Source organism: Pelmatolapia mariae, linkage group LG3_W (assembly GCF_036321145.2).
Source record: "Pelmatolapia mariae isolate MD_Pm_ZW linkage group LG3_W, Pm_UMD_F_2, whole genome shotgun sequence".
In the NCBI taxonomy this organism is placed as follows: Eukaryota; Metazoa; Chordata; class Actinopteri; order Cichliformes; family Cichlidae; genus Pelmatolapia; species Pelmatolapia mariae.
Window position 1 is genome coordinate 88,356,136 of NC_086229.1, and position 19,119 is coordinate 88,375,254.

The window sequence follows — 19,119 nt, forward strand, 5'->3', positions numbered from 1 at the left end:
TGACTGCAACAACCCCTAAGGAGGGAGGCTGAAAATGAATATTTAAAGCCTTGAAGGAGGTAGAGAAGATTTGATTTACCAGGGAAGATGAATAGCTGAAGGGATCAAGCAGGCATTAAAAGTTAAGAGAGCCAGAGAAGCCACCTACAGCATGACCCACGTCAGCTTTATAGCACCACCAATCATCCTTCGCCTACCGACAACCCCCCAATCAACTTCCCAAAAATATCTCCATTGTCATAACCCACAGCACATAGCCATACCACCCCCTCCACTTCCTCTTACTCCCACACACAATCCCCGCAGTGCTAACCTCAGATTGGTGAGCACCAACAGGTGCCTGCCCCTCAGAGTTCCTAGTACAAGCGCACCCCCCCCAGCACATCCATCCAATCAGGTCATGGTTTCACCCAGAGAGTCATGGCCACAAAAGAGACGAAAGGACAGGAGACAGGGTCGTTAGCTGAAGAGCGTGTGCCGTTCGGGGTGTTAACTAGCTGTAACCCAGCTGGAGCAGAGCACTGATTTTCCTGAGCTTTTAGGGGGTGACCATTTATCCAGGTGAAGGTGGGACGTGACTGGCTGTGGCCGCTAGAAGAGCCTTTGGTTGGCTAACAAAGAGTCCAGAAGATGTCATGATTGCCATTATTGGACAAATGAAGATGTACCTGAGCACTAGCATGAGGATGAATACCTTTCTCTTCGTGTGTGGCTGCTTTTGCCTTACTTTCACTGGTAAGGGCGTTTTTAGGAATGCCAGTGTGTGCCATTAGTTTTCATGGTTTGAGGATGTTTAAAAATAGATTTTAAGATGAATCATGCTAAGCTGATTAAATGTCACATAATCTGGCCACATAAGTCTGGCTAATGAGCATCCCTGGAACTAATAGCAGCATGATTACTAATAAGTATTTTCAGAAGAGAGACATGATGTTTCTCTTCCATCTAAATCAAAACCTACATAGTGAAATGTTCATTATACTAAAAAAAACCCCAAAGGAACAACATAAAAAAATGGAAAACTGCCGTTAACTTTTAACTTCAACTAAAAACAAACAGCCATGGTTGCAAAAAAAAAACAAAAAACAGCCATGGTTGCTGGTGACCTGCGTTGCAGTGCTCCTATTCGTCTATGTGTCCTAACTGCTACCTATTTCCTGGTGGGATCGAAGGGAATCTGTTTTCATGTGGAGGAATCGAGGCATATTTTGAATCAGACAGCTCCAGTCAGAACAGATAACACACACGTATCTCACATCCACAACTTCACCCTGTCACTCCAGTTAAATTGCTATTGATTCCATCTCCTGTTTTTTTTTTCTTGATGTTCTTTTTTTAATTCCCCCATTTTTGAGTGGGAAAGGCTAGGCGTTAAAATCATGATTAAAATTGATTTAACCAGGTTCAGCTCAAGGTCAGTTTTATTTATATAGTGCCAATTCACAGCAGCAGTTCCCTCAAGGCACTTTCTATAGTAAGGTAAAGACCCTACAATAACCTTGACCTCCTGACACCATAATGTGAGTGGAAAGCAAAAGAAATAAATGAATGAAAAAAAGCTGCACAGGTGAATTCCACCATGATTGTGGCAATTTCTTGACCTTTTTCCCTACAGCCAGTGTGGATTTACAGGTATGTTTCACCAGCGATAAAACTGCAGTCCCAGGGGAACAAAGCCTGTATTTTACGTGCTTTCACAGATGTTGTCCACTTGAAAACAAGAGTGGCCTCCTTCTTCTCCTCTGGAACATATAATGAATCACATTAACACATCATTGTTCGTTAATCAGAATCTAATTTTGTCCCCGATGGAGCTGGTATCTCAGCCATCCCTTTGATCCTATTCCCTTACTACATATCAATTACATTAGCTCAGTCACCTTTGCTACCCATCGTACACCACCAGCACCTGCCCTGCTTCTTTTTCGTGTCCCGTCTGTCCTCTGTCTTTGCCACATGCTGTTTAATCGCATATTCGGAAAGAAAGAGTCCCTAATGCTGAACTTTCTGTGATACATGACTTCTATGACATTGTCTTTTTAAAATGTATTAATTTGACAGAGATTAAATGACAATAATAATAATAATAATGTCTAAGTACAATTCAACTGATGCAGTTAATTTGCAGTACTGCGCAAAAGTTTTGAGCCGCCCTTAATTTCTTTATATTTTGGCTTTCAAGAACCAGACCTTCTCATAACTTTTTAAAAAGTGGTCTTAACTAAAAGCTCTCAGGGAATTCTGAGTCCTATGAAAACTTTATTTTTTACATGACTATATGTTCTTCTTTCTAGTGGAAAGTTTAACATGGCTTTTTCTGTTCTTATTTTGGTTTGGTTTGTTTTCTCCCTCAGAACAATTCTTTTGGTATTTAAGAAACTGATGTTGATTAATATTTCTTCACTTTTATCATAATTGTCTCCTCATGGACACAAACTAAGAACAAAACAGCTTTGGGTTGAGCGAAATGTCTTTTATCTGTGTTAATCTGACACATGCATTCATGTCTTGGTTTGAGCTCCAGCATAGGCTGATTTCCAGTTTTCAAATATTCTTTCTTTTCAACAGATGTTGAATACAGTATAACAGTAAAACAGTAAATAAATTAAGTTGATTACAAATTTTTATTTATGCCTCAGTTTATTAAGTATTCAGTATTTGTAAAACTTGTGTAATGTGTTTGTATAATGACATTATAGATTTCATTACTAATTTAGGTGCCTGGGCACAAGTATACAAAAGTACACATCATGGCATGCATATACAAATCAAGATCTACATCTTCAGCTTAGATTTGCGTTGACAGTTTTAGACACTTTCTGCAAACTTTACCTGGAGATCCATGACAGCATTGAAATGTTTGAACAAATCAATGTATTTCTTTTAGTTAGTTAGTTTTAAGCCGTGCCGTAGCTGTTCTGTCCTACACATTATTGAAAAGAACAACACAAGTAGAAGGATGGATTTCCTAAAAAGCATAGTGAAAAATATGATTGTCGTGGTCCTGGGTCTCTGACCCAGTGTTGGTGCTGCCTACCTGTGGAGTCTATCATGTCTTGTTATGTATGTTCAGTTCTGTCTCTCGTTCTCTTGCCGTCACTCTGTGTCTCCATGTCTTGTCTTGTTCCCTCGTCCCCCAGTTCCCTGTAGTTAGTCAGTCTGAATCTCAGTGTGTGTTTCTCATGCTTCCTGTTTTATTTTGACAGTGTGCTTCATGGTCATGAAGCAAAACTGATGGTTCATGGTTTGCTTCACTCGCCTGTTAGATTATTATCCAGCTGTGTTTCCCAGGTGTTTCCACTCTGCCTTGATTCCCTGTGTTTATACTGTCTGCATTTCCTTGTGCGTTTTGTCGTGCTCTCCCTCATTCCCTGGCTGTGTGTTCTGCCTGTGTGTTAGTTTGACTCCTAGCATATTCCCAGTTTAAATTTGTATTCTGTAATTCCAGCAATAAAGTTGTGTTTTGGGTCCTATCCTGCCTTATCTCACACTGCTGTTATGTCTTTTGTCCCTTTATAATCATAAACTTTAGATCTATCACTTTTATTTGCTCATGTAAATCGACCATATCTCACAAATGCAGTATTCATATTCAGAATAATTATAAATTCTAAATAATAATAATAAGTAGCCTGCTGATACGTGTTTGAGTATGAACAACATAACAGAGCAGCGGTCTGTCCACAATATAGATTAGATGATATTTTTAGCGTAGCTAATCTCAGTGGGAACTGAACCTCAAACCACTGCAGGTCTGACTCAATGATTCCTGAAGAGCAAACATGCTGTGGTTTGGTGTCAGTGACTCAAATCCACAAATCAACATGTGACTTGTTTGTGTTGTGAACTTTATCTCACTCACATACGCTAAGACTTGTTCAAGCCTTTCTCTTTGTGCTTTTTTTTAGTCAATTAAACTTTATTTCTATAGCACCTTTGAACATGCCAAAAATATGCAAGTGACAATCTAACAAAAGTAAAACTTTTAAGTGGTAATAGATCTAAGGTCAATGTTTTACTTTCATTTGTAATAAAATAGGTCATAGAACATTTACATTCATTTATAGACATTATACTAATTCCCAGCTCTGCTGTTTTGTAAGATTCACATTTGAAACAAGCGGATGAGAGACAGAGCTGTTGGCTCACAGAGATTACTTAAACACACACTGACATCATTATTTGAGACTTGTCCAGGTTTGATATGAGGATCTATCACTGTAATGTTTTATGTGACAGAACAGAATGATAACTTTAGAACCTAGATGAAAAAGTCCAGTCATCTTCTTCTAATGTAAAGTAAAGAGCTCAGATTTCTGCATCTTCTGCTTGCTAATACTAGAGTAAAACACAAACCTGGAAGACACAAAAACATGGATGAGGCATTTCTAATTTTCTACAACTATGTAACTGTAGTAACCTGCACAGTTACAATAGGCCTGATGACGGACTCTTTAAGGGCATTGGTGAGATAATTGCCATCTATGCCATTGCAGAATTTTTATTTGTGACTCCAGTGCCATTTCTTTTTTTGTTAGTTCATGAATAAAATGTAAAATTTCACATTGAAAGATCTATTTGTTTTATAGGATCTCTAAGGCCTTGCTGTCTCTCCAGTTATTTTACTTTCATCACTTCTTCCCTTCACCAGATTTTCATCCTTCCTTTTTCTTTGTTGCGTTTTTGTTCTTAATATCACTGCTGTTCCTTTTGCAGATGTTTTTTTTTTTTTTTTATCATTTTCTCTTCATTATACTATATCTCTGCATATATGCCTTCATGCAGGAGCCTCTGAAACAGAGAGAAGGCTTCATCAGAAGCTATTTGAAAACTACAACATGAAAGTGAGACCAGCTCGTTACTGGGAGGAGAAGGTGACGGTGCGGGTGGGGATGACCCTCTCTCAGCTTGTCAGCTTGGTAAATGAACAACATAAACAATGTGCAAATATGTGCTCAGACATGCAAACAAAATATTCTACATCCTACCAGTTAAGGATTCAGGATAGGGCTAGCTTTATAAGTACCAGTTTAAACTGAATTTTTAGCTATTTCGAAATCCAAAAATATTACAGCACAATAAATGAAATGCCAAACCCCTTTCTCAATCTGCAACAAGACTATGCAAACTTACTTGGCCCTACGTGATCTCTCAAATGAAGAAATCACTTAAACTGAAACTATGACAAAGTGAAGTAAGCTAAAAGATCTCAAACAGCAGCACAACATGCCAGGATCTAATGAAACCATTGACATACAAAGTCGTTGACATCAAAGCCATTTCTAACTGGTTGGCCTAACAAAATTACTCCAAGACCATATTGACAATTCATCAAAGAGATCACAAAAGAACCCAGAACAATATCTAAAGACCTTCAGGCCTGACTTGTCATAGTTCAGTTCAGTGTTCATGTTTCAACAATAAGAAAGTGAATGAGCAAAAATGGCATCCAGGGAGAGTTCTGAGGCGACAACCACTGCTGACCAAAAACAACAACAACAGCACCACAGGCTCATCTCACATTGTCCTTTAAACATATTTATGACTTTTGGGAAAATATTCTGTAGACTGATGAGACAAAAATGGAACTTTCTGGAAGGTCTGAGTCTAGTTACATCTGTTGTAAAATTAACAGAATTCATGAAAAGAATCATACCAATAGTCAAACATGGTAGTGGTAAAGTGATGGTCCGGAGCTGCTTCAGGGCTTGGATGACTTGCTGTAGTTGGTGGAACAATGTCCAATGCTAAAGCATATTTGAGGATAATGATCCAGAATACATCCAAGTCCAACTCTGACTGGCTCAAAGAAAGCAGTCTGAACTTATTTCCAATTGAGATGCTTTTGAAAGACGTTAAACTTGCCATGCATTGTTTGAAAACCCTCTACTGTGGCCAAATCAAAACAATTCTGCAAAGAAGAGTGGTTTAAATTTCTACACAGTGATGCGAAAGACTCTTTGCCAGTTATCACAAACGCTTGATTGCAGTTCATACTGCTGAGGAGGGCATAACCAGTAATTAGATTTAAGGGGCAATTAGTTTTCTTTACATAGCACCGGGTAAAACTGTAATTTGTATTTATTTTTTTTATCTAATATTAAAATTATTTTAATGATTGGAAATATGTAACTGTGAAAAAAATATACTAAAGAACGGAAGGAAACAAATACTTCAAAGCATTGCATGCTTCTACACCATGTCTAAAATACATTCCCACCCTATCTTTTACCTAAAATGTAATTTGATTGCTGAGTTTGAATAGAACCAGGATCACCACTCATCTCTTTCGATTAGTTTCAATAGAGGAGGTCTGAAAGTAATGGTACTGTCATACACAACAAGATATGGTGGCATCACTAATGTACGTACGTCCACCCCTCTCCCTGTTATTATCCCACTGCAGAATGAGAAGAACGGCGAGATGACGACTAACGTGTTCATGAATCTGGTATGAGCATGAAAACATTCATCTTCATTAGTGAGCCTTGCTCTGACTCCTCTCTCCTGTGCTCCTTCGCTCTGCCCTCAAATGGACTTGCCACTTTTCATAACTACAAATTATTTCATGTTTTATCTCTCTTTTTCTCTGACTCACTGTCTCAGTTCGCTCCCTTGCCCTCGCTGATTAGACTTCAGGATGGCTGCTCTGTTTGTGAGAGTATGTGTGTTTGATTGTGAATGTTTATGTCAGTGGGATTTAATGACTTGCCACAGGCTGGAGAATCAAAGATGGGAATGACAGGGACATCACCTGTTGTCTGTTCGGCTGTTTACTTTTTCTTTTTCGTGATTCACTTTGCCTTTCTCCTTTTGTTCATCCCTGCAGGCGTGGACAGACTACAGGCTTTCCTGGAACCCAGCTGAATATGACAACATTAATGTTCTGAGAATTCCTCCCAACAAGGTGTGGCGACCTGACATCTACCTCATAAACAAGTGAGTGTCCTGACTGCGCTCACACTTACAACATCTTGTATCATGACTAACAGAGTGCCTGCCCTAAAGACGAGGTTGGTCCACCACATTTGGCCAAGGCTTAGAATATCTCAAGTACTGAGAAGTACTGCCAATTCATGTTTCTTCTTGGATGATTTATAATAAGTTCAATGATCCCCTGACTTCCTGTCAAGATGAACTTTTTAATTTGTCTGTTTGGATTATAATCAAACCAATCATAGTATTCGTTTGAACACGTCACATAGTGTCAGATCAATCAACACCAACATTGGTATTGGATTGATACTGTGATAGGATAGATACTTTGTCTCAATAAATGTCACGTTTCTCTTCCTTCAGTAATGATGGCCAGTTTGATGTGGCTCTGTACGTCAACGTCTTGGTTTACAGTGACGGCACTGTTAACTGGCTTCCACCCGCCATCTACCGCAGTTCCTGCTCTATAGAGGTACAGTCTAAGCTTTCATCTTTTACAACCTCGTTTCCATTGAAACAGTACCAGTGCATAGACGGTTCCTCCTTGGAGCTTTTTTGAGAGTCATCTTCAAAATGATATGATGACTTTCATTTAACAATCTATAGGTGGCGTACTTCCCATTTGACTGGCAAAACTGCAGCATGATTTTCCGCTCATACACCTATGATTCCTCTGAGGTTGACCTGCAATACTTTCTGGATGATGACGGCAAAGAGATCCATGAGATTGTAATAGATGAGAACGCTTTCACTGGTTGGTGCACGTAGTGACGCTATTCAGTATTTGTCCTGTTTTTGTGAACCTTTACATGTTCTGTACGCACATTTCTTATTTAGAATGTGTCTGATTTAGAATAAATCATCTTAACACTTAACTTCTTCTCCTTGCGCCTCATCTTGGACAGAGAATGGTGAATGGGCCATTTGTCACAAACCAACAAGAAAGAACGTTAAGGAGGACCTGTATGAGGACATCACCTTCTATCTCATCATAGAGAGGAAGCCTCTTTTCTACATCATCAACATCATTGTGCCCTGTATCCTCACCAGCGTGTTGGCTATATTTGTCTTCTACCTGCCTCCTGGAGCAGGTCAGCACATGTGACATGTTGTGACATTATGACTACACATCATTGCCAAGAGCGAGCATAGGAAGTGAAACACTGCCTAATCTCATGACAAGAAGCATGTGTCTAATTTCAGCTGCTTTGTAAGTCATGGCGACCTTTAAAGAACTGTATTGATCTACTATACATTGAAGGAGAATGATGGATCATTGTTACTCACTGTCTTTTTGCAGACACATTTCATAATAATGCTTCACTGCCAATGAAAAAACAAACAACAAAGCAGAACATATTCAACGGAAAGCTTCAGGGTTTTTACAAGTGTATAACAAACCTAGCAAGCTGCTCGGCCTAAGATACCACTAACTAAAAAATAGCAGTTTGATATAGTACCTCAGTGTATAACCAGATTAGAGCCAATTGCTAAACCCTGAAATTGATGGAAATTAGTCTGAGTCTGATAAATATCAGCAAGTCTCTTGATAGCAAGTTCCTTAATGTCTTGAATTCTGCTCTTGTTAGTATAACACTGTCTAAAGAAAAAATGTTTTCTACCTTACTGTCATAATTAATTTGTCAACTTGTCCCTTTTCTTTGCAGGAGAGAAAATGACTCTTTCCATTTCCGTCCTCATTGCTCTGACTGTCTTCATGTTGCTGCTGGCTGACAAGGTCCCAGAGACTTCCCTCGGCATCCCAATTATTGTCAACTATGTCATGTTCACTATGATCTTGGTGACCTTCTCTGTCATCCTAAGTGTGGTAGTCCTCAACCTGCATCACCGAACACCCAGCACACACATCATGCCAAACTGGGTCCGAAAGGTATTTAATAATCATCTAAAATGTTTATGTAAGAATTTGATCACATATAATTTTTTTTATGGATATAGTTAAACTTTGAGGATATCATAAAGGTTACTTTATATGTAATTTAACTGTCCTGTAATGTCAGTTTCTCAGGTGCAGCAAAGTGTTTTGTGTCCCTGACCCAGGGCATGTTTAGTTATGGCTTTGTCTTACAGGTCATGGTTCAGTGAGGATATATTTTTACAAAAAAAAGTAAATCTTTTTTTTTTAAGTACGTTGGAAAGACCTATATATAAAAAATAATAGTTTTTCATGACACTGATTATTAAAAAAAACTCTTTAACATTATTATTTTTTTATGGGGTAATAATAACTGTCACCTTATCTGTCTCCCATCTGACAGCACTCGTTATGAAATGGGAGAAAATACTGAGTCTCCAGAGACGTTGTAGTACATAATATACATCACTGCATCCCACAAACAGGCTTCTGATTTGTCCTTTGACTGAGCATGAGGACCCCCAAATATTCATGTATATCCTTGTAAATGAATTTTATGCAGCTCCTTCTTATTCTCCCCCCAACATATACTCCCCTTTTAGATAAGCCATTTTGAGAATGATTTCCTGCATTGAGTTGGGCATGACTAACTCAAAAGCTGACTTGATGTCTGTCACACGTCACTGCCATTCTAGTGGGTCCTGGCACCACTATATTTCATCATTTTTTGATGTGATTGTCTTGCTTGGATGGATAAGAATAGCAGTTTCTTCATTTGGTTCATAATTAGAATCATCAGACTCTGAAATGACCTCAACGTGGTCTTTATCTTCACACATCCTCCTCTTCTATGATCAAAGTTGAGTTCCAGAGCCTCCAGGTTGTCAACTGTTTACTTGCTGCTCGTTTTGTAAAACTCTGAAAGGCGAGTATGTCATATGTAGTTGCAGAGTGTAACATTGTTACGACTCCCTTGCAGAGAATTTTTATATGTTTTGTTCAGTTCCTGCTGAGTGTCCAAGAAACAAATGGTGTTTGACACTTTTGACCTCTTTTAACCTCCACTTTCACTGCGGGGTCAAATTGACCCAAACAGTATCTATGTATTATGAACATGCAAGTTACAAATATGTGAAATGAACCATTTTCCTTTTTTTTATGTTGATTACACTTATTAAGTTTCACATTTTAAAAAAATACTTTGAACTATTTATTGTAGATCATTTCACACTAGAATGGGTCAATTCGACAGCCAACATAACAGGAGGGTTAAGAAGACTTTGTCTTTATTTTTCTCTAACTGTAAGCTCACATTTACACTGCTGGGCCATCTGTGACTGCCCTAGCCCTGCCCAACCCTAATTTTAGCCAATCAAAATATTTCACTTGTGTTTTTACCAAATTGTTCTTTCAAGTCTTGCAAACAGGCAACAAAGAACAACTTTTCACATTTTTCCCCCAGAAGTAGTTCTTTTGTCTTTTGTCCCAAAAAATACAGGGTTCCCAAATATGATGGCTTAAACTTTAGAGCGTTAATATTATATTATCAAAAAATGCAGAGCAGTGTATAGTGTTAATTTATTATTATACACATGAAATGTGATTGATAATTAATGAATAAAGGTTCATTATGTTTAACTGCATTACCAGAATAGCAAAACAGCAGAATAAGCAGGTGAGAATTTACCAAACCACGTTCCACAGATTCATTAAAAAGGGTTTTGTGCACATTATAAATCAATAATTTGAAAGTATGCAAGCATATGATAAAAATACGAAGGTTAGTATGAATTTTTGTTGGATAGGACATAAAAATGCACCACTTACAGATGGCAAAAATGGATACAAGTGAATGAGTGTTGACATTCAAAGTTAACAATCTGATAGCAATTAGCTTCTGAATTTTTGCTGACTCTTATTATTAGGCACTTTGCAAAAGTGTGTTAACTTAAGTAGTTGTTGATTGTAGTTTGTCTGAATTCATTGTTTGAAAAGTGACATTACATGTAAAGCCACAGAGTAAAACAGATACCTTCTATAAAGTTGTAATTTATGCTTGGGTTAAGTTGGGTCAGCTTGACACAAAAGTACAAACCTCTGTGAAACCACTGAATTCCTCCATTAAATTTTTCAGGTGTTCATACATTTCCTGCCTAAATACATTGGCATGATGAGGCCAAAACCAGAGGAACCCTTGTTGGAAGAGGAATCTGCTGATGACACACCTATTCAAAGCTACAATGGGCGACAGCCAGGAGGAGAGTATTTCATTCGCAAGATCAACCCTGATCTTGTCTTACCTTGGCGAGGCAGGTATGACAAAGAAAAAAAGCAATCTATTGTGGTGTGATCGTGTCTAAATGAAATTGTATGAGTATCCAAAAATATCTACTTCATTTTCTTCTTATTAATAATTCACAAAAGCTTTGTCCATCTATTTGTGACCTTCCTTGACAAACGCTGAGCGAATCTACTTCAAACTTCTTTGGTTTATTGCCAGGAAACAGTAGTTGGCTTGTTGTCATTTTGATTAGCTCTTCTCAGATCTCAGATTTTGTGCAGAAGTCATGTGGATACTGCTTGCTCTGGTATTTGTGGAAGAAGCTTAACTCTAACTCACACATATGTGGTTGTAAGGCTCTCTCTGAAACAAAATGTATTGACATTGCTCCTCAGAGGTGAAATTAACCTTAACCCCGACCCCATTCTGACACCAACCAAAACGTACTTTTGGGAAGAATATGAACAGATTTTGATGGGTGCCAGTTAGAATTAAGATATTCTATTTCCCTGATAACCAACATTTAAGTGAATCGTTTTTAATATAAGTTAAAAAAAAATGACATACTGCACCAGAATAGGGTTAGGGTTGAATGCCACAGGTTGATCTTTGACCTTTAAGGATTAAAGGCTTAGAAGTTTTAGTTGTAACATTCCCAAACCTATTAAAACAAAAACCATCACAACTATATAGGTGAAACCTTTCCCCATCCCTAAGCTAAATTCTAACTTTAACTATTAAAACAGGTCTTAACCAGCGAATAGGTCTGTGAATGGTTGTGAAAAAAATGAAGGGGCAGTTTTTTTTCAAGGCAGTAAATAACTAAGAAATAGAAATAAGTAGTTTGTGATATGCACATCAGCAAAGTTGGTAAGACAGTCTCCACACAAAGTTTTTCTATAGCAGAAAACTTTTACAAATATTCATTTTTCTTCAGGCAAAAATGTAACATGTTTGATGGTATTAAATGTATTGGTTTATATCATCAAATAAAGATAGACTGCCAAAAAGTTCTAGCGCCTGTCAAGAATATTAAGAACCACAGAGCTGAAGTATTGACCCTGAGGCTAATTCATCCTGATTCAGCCTCTTTCTAAGCTGAGATGTGCAGATCCTGATGGGGAAAGCTATTTCTATTAACGTTAATAAAAGCCAGTGTGGGCATGAATCTCCTTTGTAGAGTGTGCCAAAGTGTGAATGTTGGATCTGGTGCCAGATCAGCTATTATAGTAAAGTACACTGTGTGCTGGAGTTGGCAGAATTATAGCCATCATTGCAGAAGCTCAGAGGATCTGTCAAGACTGCAACAGTAAACACATCTCCTTGAGCCTTCTGATATCATATCTAATAAGATTGTGTTAAAGGTGTTTTTAAGAAGACACCTTAAACTATTTTGAATTGTCGTACTAATTCAGAATGTATTGGATGCTTCAAAGGCATGCCTGAAATACAGAATATATATTCAAATCTCCACAAGTTGGATTATAACATATAACATTAATTAGTGCTGTCAGTGTTAATCTCGTTAAAATGACATTAACGCCATAACCGCATTATGCAGCAAATCTCCGTTAGCGAGTTAGCGCAGATCACCCTGTGCGTGGGGCTGCACAGCATTAACGCGTTAACAAGCTAACTGCGCTAACGCGTTGACGCCGTACAGTCCCACGCACTCGCTAGCAGTGATTTGCCGCGTTAATGCGGTTACGGCGTTAATGTAATTTTAACGAGATTAACGCTGACAGCAATAAACATTATATGTTACAGAATCAAAATACAAATTTGTGTTTTTATTGATGCTGCAGCATAAAGCACCTTGAGGCAACTGTTGTTGTGATTTGGTGCTATACAAATGAGATTCCACTAATCTGGTCCACTTCTTCAGTCCTGACTGAAACATTATAATACCTATTACCACTGATGAACTGTGGAACGTGCAATGATATTAACGGTCAGATGATGAATTTGAGCAAGTTATGGTAATTATTTTATATGTTTTCTGAAATGCATCAACAATTCAATCCAGATGCTCAGCTAACTGTTTTACTAAAATGACTAGAATGTGCATGTGCATGTTAAAGCCCTGTGTCATAATGTAGTTTTAGGATTGTTCATGTTTTGCTTCATATTGTCATTAGCAGTAGTTAAGAATGGGTGAGATAAGCTACTCAAGATAACCAGAAAGAGTGTAGTTGCTTAGAAACATGATGTCTTTATGTTACCTGCTTCATTCTGGCTCATCAGCTGGTACCTTGCCTCATGGGTCTTGCCTCATAATCAGCTTCACAGTCCCCTGAATGAGATCTTGTACTGGACAGCTCTCATCCTGTTCCAAAGGCATCACATTCAGCCCCAGCTAAGCCCCACACCCACATCCACAGTCGCCAGCCACTAAGCCTCTGTTTAGGTTTGGCATTAGGGGGTAATCCCACAAAAAGGAGCTCGAGGGACAGTGAAGAATAGATGAGTGGAAGGGAAAGCTGGTGCTGAGTGATAGAGGCATAGGAGGCTTTTGTCGTGTTAGATGTGGGAGAGATGGTGGCTGTGCTCTCATAGAAATACAGACATGATTCATCTATATGTCTGTTGTCTCATCCGGTTCTGTGAAAAATGAAGCAACACACTGTAACTTGATTTTACTTATCAGTTGACTATCAGACTTGTTGCTTATTGAATAAGAATTTTGTGGATGTTTGGTGATATGAGACAACTTTATACTATTCCAAACTCTGTGTGCTTGTTATAAAGTGCATACATGTTCTATTCCCACATCTTGAAGGAAGCATGCAGTTTGGGGGAATTTTTTTTATTTTTTTAATGTTTTTTCCCCTCTAATAAGAGTTAAAGTCAATATAGATATATTTACATGATGGTTTAGTTACAGTCCCAATGTACAGTATATACATGTGCCTGTGTGTGTGTTTGTCACAGTGAGGACTCCATGAATCTGTGGTAATGAATACAAGCTGTGGAATGTGGGTGGCGTGTGGACCACTTCTTACCTTTGAACTGATCTGCAAGCACACAAATAACCACACACACACACACACACACACACACACACACACACACACACACACACACACGGATGCATACACCAGCACCAGCCTTCCTATGGGAGTTGGTTCATTTTTACTGTCCTATCCATCTGTTGTCAGGCTGTCTTACTGTAACGCGTCCTGCTTCCTTACTGACGCCGTCCTCATTCTGGTGCTAGTTATCAACTCTCACACTGAACAACTATACACCATATACATAGACTGCAGATATGTAGTGATGGTGCCAGTGTGACAGGTGCACTGTGGTGCCCAGCCAGCCTGTTACATGATATGCATCCATGTTATCTACATGTTTTCATATAATGAAGAATGAAAACAATGTGAATCTAGTGGGTGCAAACATAAGTTTGAGTACAACGTAACTGTTCTCAAAAGAAAGGTATGAACTCTCTCCACCATTTTCCCTTATGCCGAATGGCTGTAACAGCGGTTTGACTCTTCCCTGGTCCATTTCCTGCATGTTATTCCGTCTGTCTGTTCGACCGTCCTATCACAAAAATAAAAGAGGCCTAATATAAATATAAAGATTGTGTCAGCCCATGTGTTTCGCTTTATGGAACAGCTGTGTGAGAAGAAGAATGAAGAAGTCAAATGTTACTGCATCACGTAAACGTTAACCCCTCTGCTTGGAGTTTGCTGCTGTCACTCAGTGTTTAGAGGAGCTGCAGGAAGCCTGTCTGGGTCAAGGACACACAAAGACACATTCTGTATGTTATAAAGAGACAAGACAGATATCTCTGTGTCTAAACAGAGTCATGCTTTGTTTTAGCAGAGATTAACCACGCTGCACAGTGACTCGTGACATACGCAACATAAATCTCAGGTTTTGAAACATTTGTGAGGTTGTTACTACAGTTTTTAATTTCTCGCAGAGGACATGTGTCTAAGTGTTTTTGTGACAAGCTCGAGCGGCAAGATATCCTCCAGGTTAGAATGGGTTTTCTTTGGAAAACACATTGTTCTTTGTCTTATAGTATAAAGTAAGAGGGGTTTTGATTTGAATCTCATATTGTAACTGCTATTATAAATATTAAACCATGCATGGAGTTAGGTTAATTAGGGAATCTAAATTGGGACACCAGTCAAAAGCACACAGCTTCACCTAGAACATGCTGGGCTGACTGGTTGTGTGTTTATTCCATTTATTTTATATTGGAATCAAAATGTCCCAGATTAGTTAAATCATTATCATCATCATCATCATCATCATCATCATCATCAACAACAACAACACAATTAATGCTTACTTAAAATTACTCAAGATTCAGTGTTAAAGAAGCTTTTAAGTAATAATGTAATAAAACAACAATATTTTTACAAGATGTTAAATACATAATGAATAATACTTTGAGACGAAATACGTTTTAAGATTATTATGTAGCTACTGTTATGATTGTTGAGATCTACACAGAGCCCAGTCGGTAATCTGTGTATGTTAAATATGTTGGGAGGATGAGGGTTAATGCTTTGTGCTATAATTACCAAATGTTATCACATTAACATGCTAAACTAAGACAGTGTGAAGGGTCAAAAAAAGCTCTAGCTGCTACACATTAGCGTGTTAGCATTGTCAGTGTGAGCATGTTAGCATAAACTAGCAAACACGAAGGCAACTACGAGCATGACTGCAGACTCTTGGTATTGCTTTTTAAGCTGCATAACATATAGCATATAAAAGCTAGTTAAAGATCTTGAAATGTACATGTGTTTCCTTGAGAAATAAAATGATTATTGTCTCATCTTTCAATAATAAAGTCTTCTAAAGGAGAAGTTCCTGTGGGGGTTATGAGAAAAGGTCCACAAAGTTGCTGTGACTTTACCTTTATTCTGAGCATTTTTGTTTTCACTCTACTTTCCATCTTCTTTGCTGACGTTCTCCCTCTCTGTGTTTCAGGTGTGAGAGCACAGTGCAGCTCCAGAGAGTCCCCAACACTGACAGTTTCTGTCTGATCCTCCCTCCCAATCTGAAGTCAGCCATCGCTGCTGTGACATACATGGCCGACCAGCTGAAGAAGCAGGACACGGATGACTCGGTGAGTGTCAAGCAGCTTGTTATTCACTCTGCCTACAGTTCCTGAGTACAGATTGTTCCAGACATGCCCTAGCGATGTTCTTGTGACATTACCTACGTACAGTACATTGCTGACTCAGTTTTGTGTCTGCGTGTGTGCGTTCTCTGCAGCTGACAGGAGACTGGCAGTTCATCGCCCTGGTGGTGGACCGTCTCTTCTTGTGGTTGTTTGTCATCATCACCACCCTGGGAACTCTGGCTATGTTCCTGGATGCCAGTTTCAATTACACACCTGACAACCCCTTCCCATAGTGGATTCCATATGCACAGCAGCTGGAGTTTGATTCATTGATGCTACTTTTTCTACTTCTTGTTGGTGCTTTCCGAGATCCCCAGATCTGACTTTCCATAATATCTATTCCATAGGTGTGTGGTCAGCCTCTGAAATGCTTTGTAATTAACTTAACAAGTAGAAGCATGCCTGTGATTTCATGCCACAGAAATCGTGTAAAACAGTGATTTCTCTAAATGATCCAAATAACTCTATATAACAATGTGTGATCGTTTTTTTCATTTTTTTTAGTCTAACACTTGAAATACTTGTTTGTTTGGTGTTTTGTAACACTCATGTTTAATGTAATTTGAAATACAGTAGTTAGCTTTTGACTCTGTTGCCCTTTGACATGTAACTGTGGTCAGATTCTGGGACTGTAATGTTGAACTTTTGGCAGTAGAGGGCAGTGACATAATGTTCAAAGATAGAGTCACTGCTGAGGAAAGAAAGGTATTTTTAAAGAGGCGTGTTTTTGCGTATGCCTTTGCATGTATAATTTAAGAATATTTAATTTTTATCTACAACTAAATATTAAGATATATATGTGCTCTGTACTTATGAATGGTGTAAACTATGCTTTTAACAGTGCAATTTTCCTAAAACCCAAATAAGTACATTTGACTCTGTAGTGTTTAAATCATTTATCTAGCATTAATGATCATTTCTGTATTTTTTATTTACCTTAACCAGAAATGTATGACTAGTTTATATTGGTGAAGAGAAAGAGTATGTCACTTTAATACTTTTAATATTCTAAAGGTTCATAAGATTAGATAAAAAAGGAAAACATATTTATAGAAAAAACAGAATGCTCAATTTATTATATTCTCTGTGGAAGGAAGGGAGGAAGGGTTAGATGCAAAGCGTTTAACTATTTTATCATATTTCTTTAGCCCTAATCCGAATCACTGGGGTCCATACACCCCAAACCCAACAGATATATTTTTGTAATATCTCGCACGTGTTTTTTTTCTATCATTCCGATTTTTATGACTTTGTCAGTGTCGTGAAATCGTTGTTTTCTATTCCTGCTTTGCTTAGTGCTTTTTACAAATACAAATGTTTTGAGGTGCCAGGGGACCCCAGTTGAAAGCACCCAATTCCACCTCTGCAGTTTTAATAAACGGAAGTATTTGTTTACTTAATATTTGTCATGGGCCCTAAATTAACACACCGTGTCCAGGGGACTAGGTGCATGCTGATAGTCATAAAAAAAAAAAAAAAAAGACTTCATCACCTGGATGGGGAAGTTCCCAGACTGGAAGTTATCAGAACATTGGAGACAATGCTGGATCTACTGTACCTGTGAGAGCTGCAGCATGCCTCAGTCATACCACACATGAAAAGGAGGGCAGATACTGCTACATTACATGTTTACTCTGAGCAGCAATGACCTTTCTAGGAGTTAGGAAACCTCCATTTGCTGACTGACAAGTACTCAGTTGGAAGATCTAGTTAACAAAAGAGTTTCCTTTGCCCCTGATTCACAGACAGGAAGGTTGAAACTATTTGCTCCTTTTTTCATTGCAAGCATAGCATGCAGAAAATACTACAACTGCCCATTCCGTCTGGCTAGCTTTAGTCTAATTAAGTTGTTTCTTGTCCCTTTACAGCCACAGAAAATAAAAACTCTGTTCATAATATTTGCAGACAAATGATGTGGTTCCGTTGGCTTTGTCAAGTCATGACTTCTATCTTGCACTGGGGCAGTGGGTGAGGGTTAGGAGTTTGGTCATTTGGGACTCAGAGTAGAGTAGAGCCACTTCTACTCCACATAGAAAGGAGCCAGTTAAGGTGGTATGGCCATCTGCACAGGATGCCTCCTGGGTGAGATGTTTTGGCCATGTCCCAGGAGGAGGTGAGACAGCTCCAGGACAGACCCAGGACCAAGATTACATATTTGCATTGCCTGGTGTTTATTTGGCTAATTTCTGTGATTATTTCAGTTATTTTATATTGGGGTCAAAATGACCTCGACTGGTTCATCATATAAACCACAAATATGTTTAAAATGACAGAAAACTAAGTGGTAACATTGCCCGAAAAAAGCTGCAAGTTGCATTAAATATATTTTCATTTTGCATAATGGGCAAAACTAATGACATTAGTTGCATTATCAATAATATTCAATAAGAATGTAACTTAAAAAACCCCTTTAAAACTAAGATTCATCTCCACAGTCAACAAGACATATTCTGTAAGGGAATAAAGTGAAGTGTAGAGGCTATAAACATGACTTGAGTATAGAGTTAGTTCCACTTTAACAGGAGAGTTTGCTCAGTCCACAGTCTCAACTCAGCATAGCTTTTTTTGTTGTTGTACTGGTGCCAATGTGACCTCAACTAAAAATATGTTAGAGTCGGTTTTAAATTCATGGTCGTGCTGACTAAGATTTGGCAGTTGAGAAGGTTTTAGCCTGTTGGATTCAGTTTTAGTATCAGAATGACCTTCAGTTAACTTCTCCTGAAATTTGTTGTAGTATATTTGTTCTATAAAATGAAGGCAAAACCACTGGAAACAAAACTTACAGTTTTCATATAGCAGTGTGTACTTTTAGAAAATCAGCACATTCTGGATCTTGCAAGTACAGTTTAAAGACACTAAAAGTTAAGGACCTGTGAG

The 19,119-nt window shown here is 38.3% G+C and overlaps 1 protein-coding gene across 1 annotated transcript; it reads left to right on the plus strand.

Annotated features, from left to right (window-relative positions):
* Positions 1–635: 635 nt before the first annotated feature.
* Positions 636–16,776, plus strand: chrnb1l (cholinergic receptor, nicotinic, beta 1 (muscle) like). The gene is made up of 11 exons (XM_063465551.1): positions 636–735; positions 4,786–4,919; positions 6,407–6,451; positions 6,830–6,939; positions 7,300–7,408; positions 7,543–7,690; positions 7,842–8,027; positions 8,604–8,827; positions 10,947–11,125; positions 16,047–16,185; positions 16,335–16,776. The coding sequence occupies exons 1-11, from the start codon at positions 636–638 to the stop codon at positions 16,473–16,475; spliced, it is 1,515 nt and encodes a 504-aa protein (XP_063321621.1). The 3' UTR covers positions 16,476–16,776.
* Positions 16,777–19,119: the final 2,343 nt, after the last annotated feature.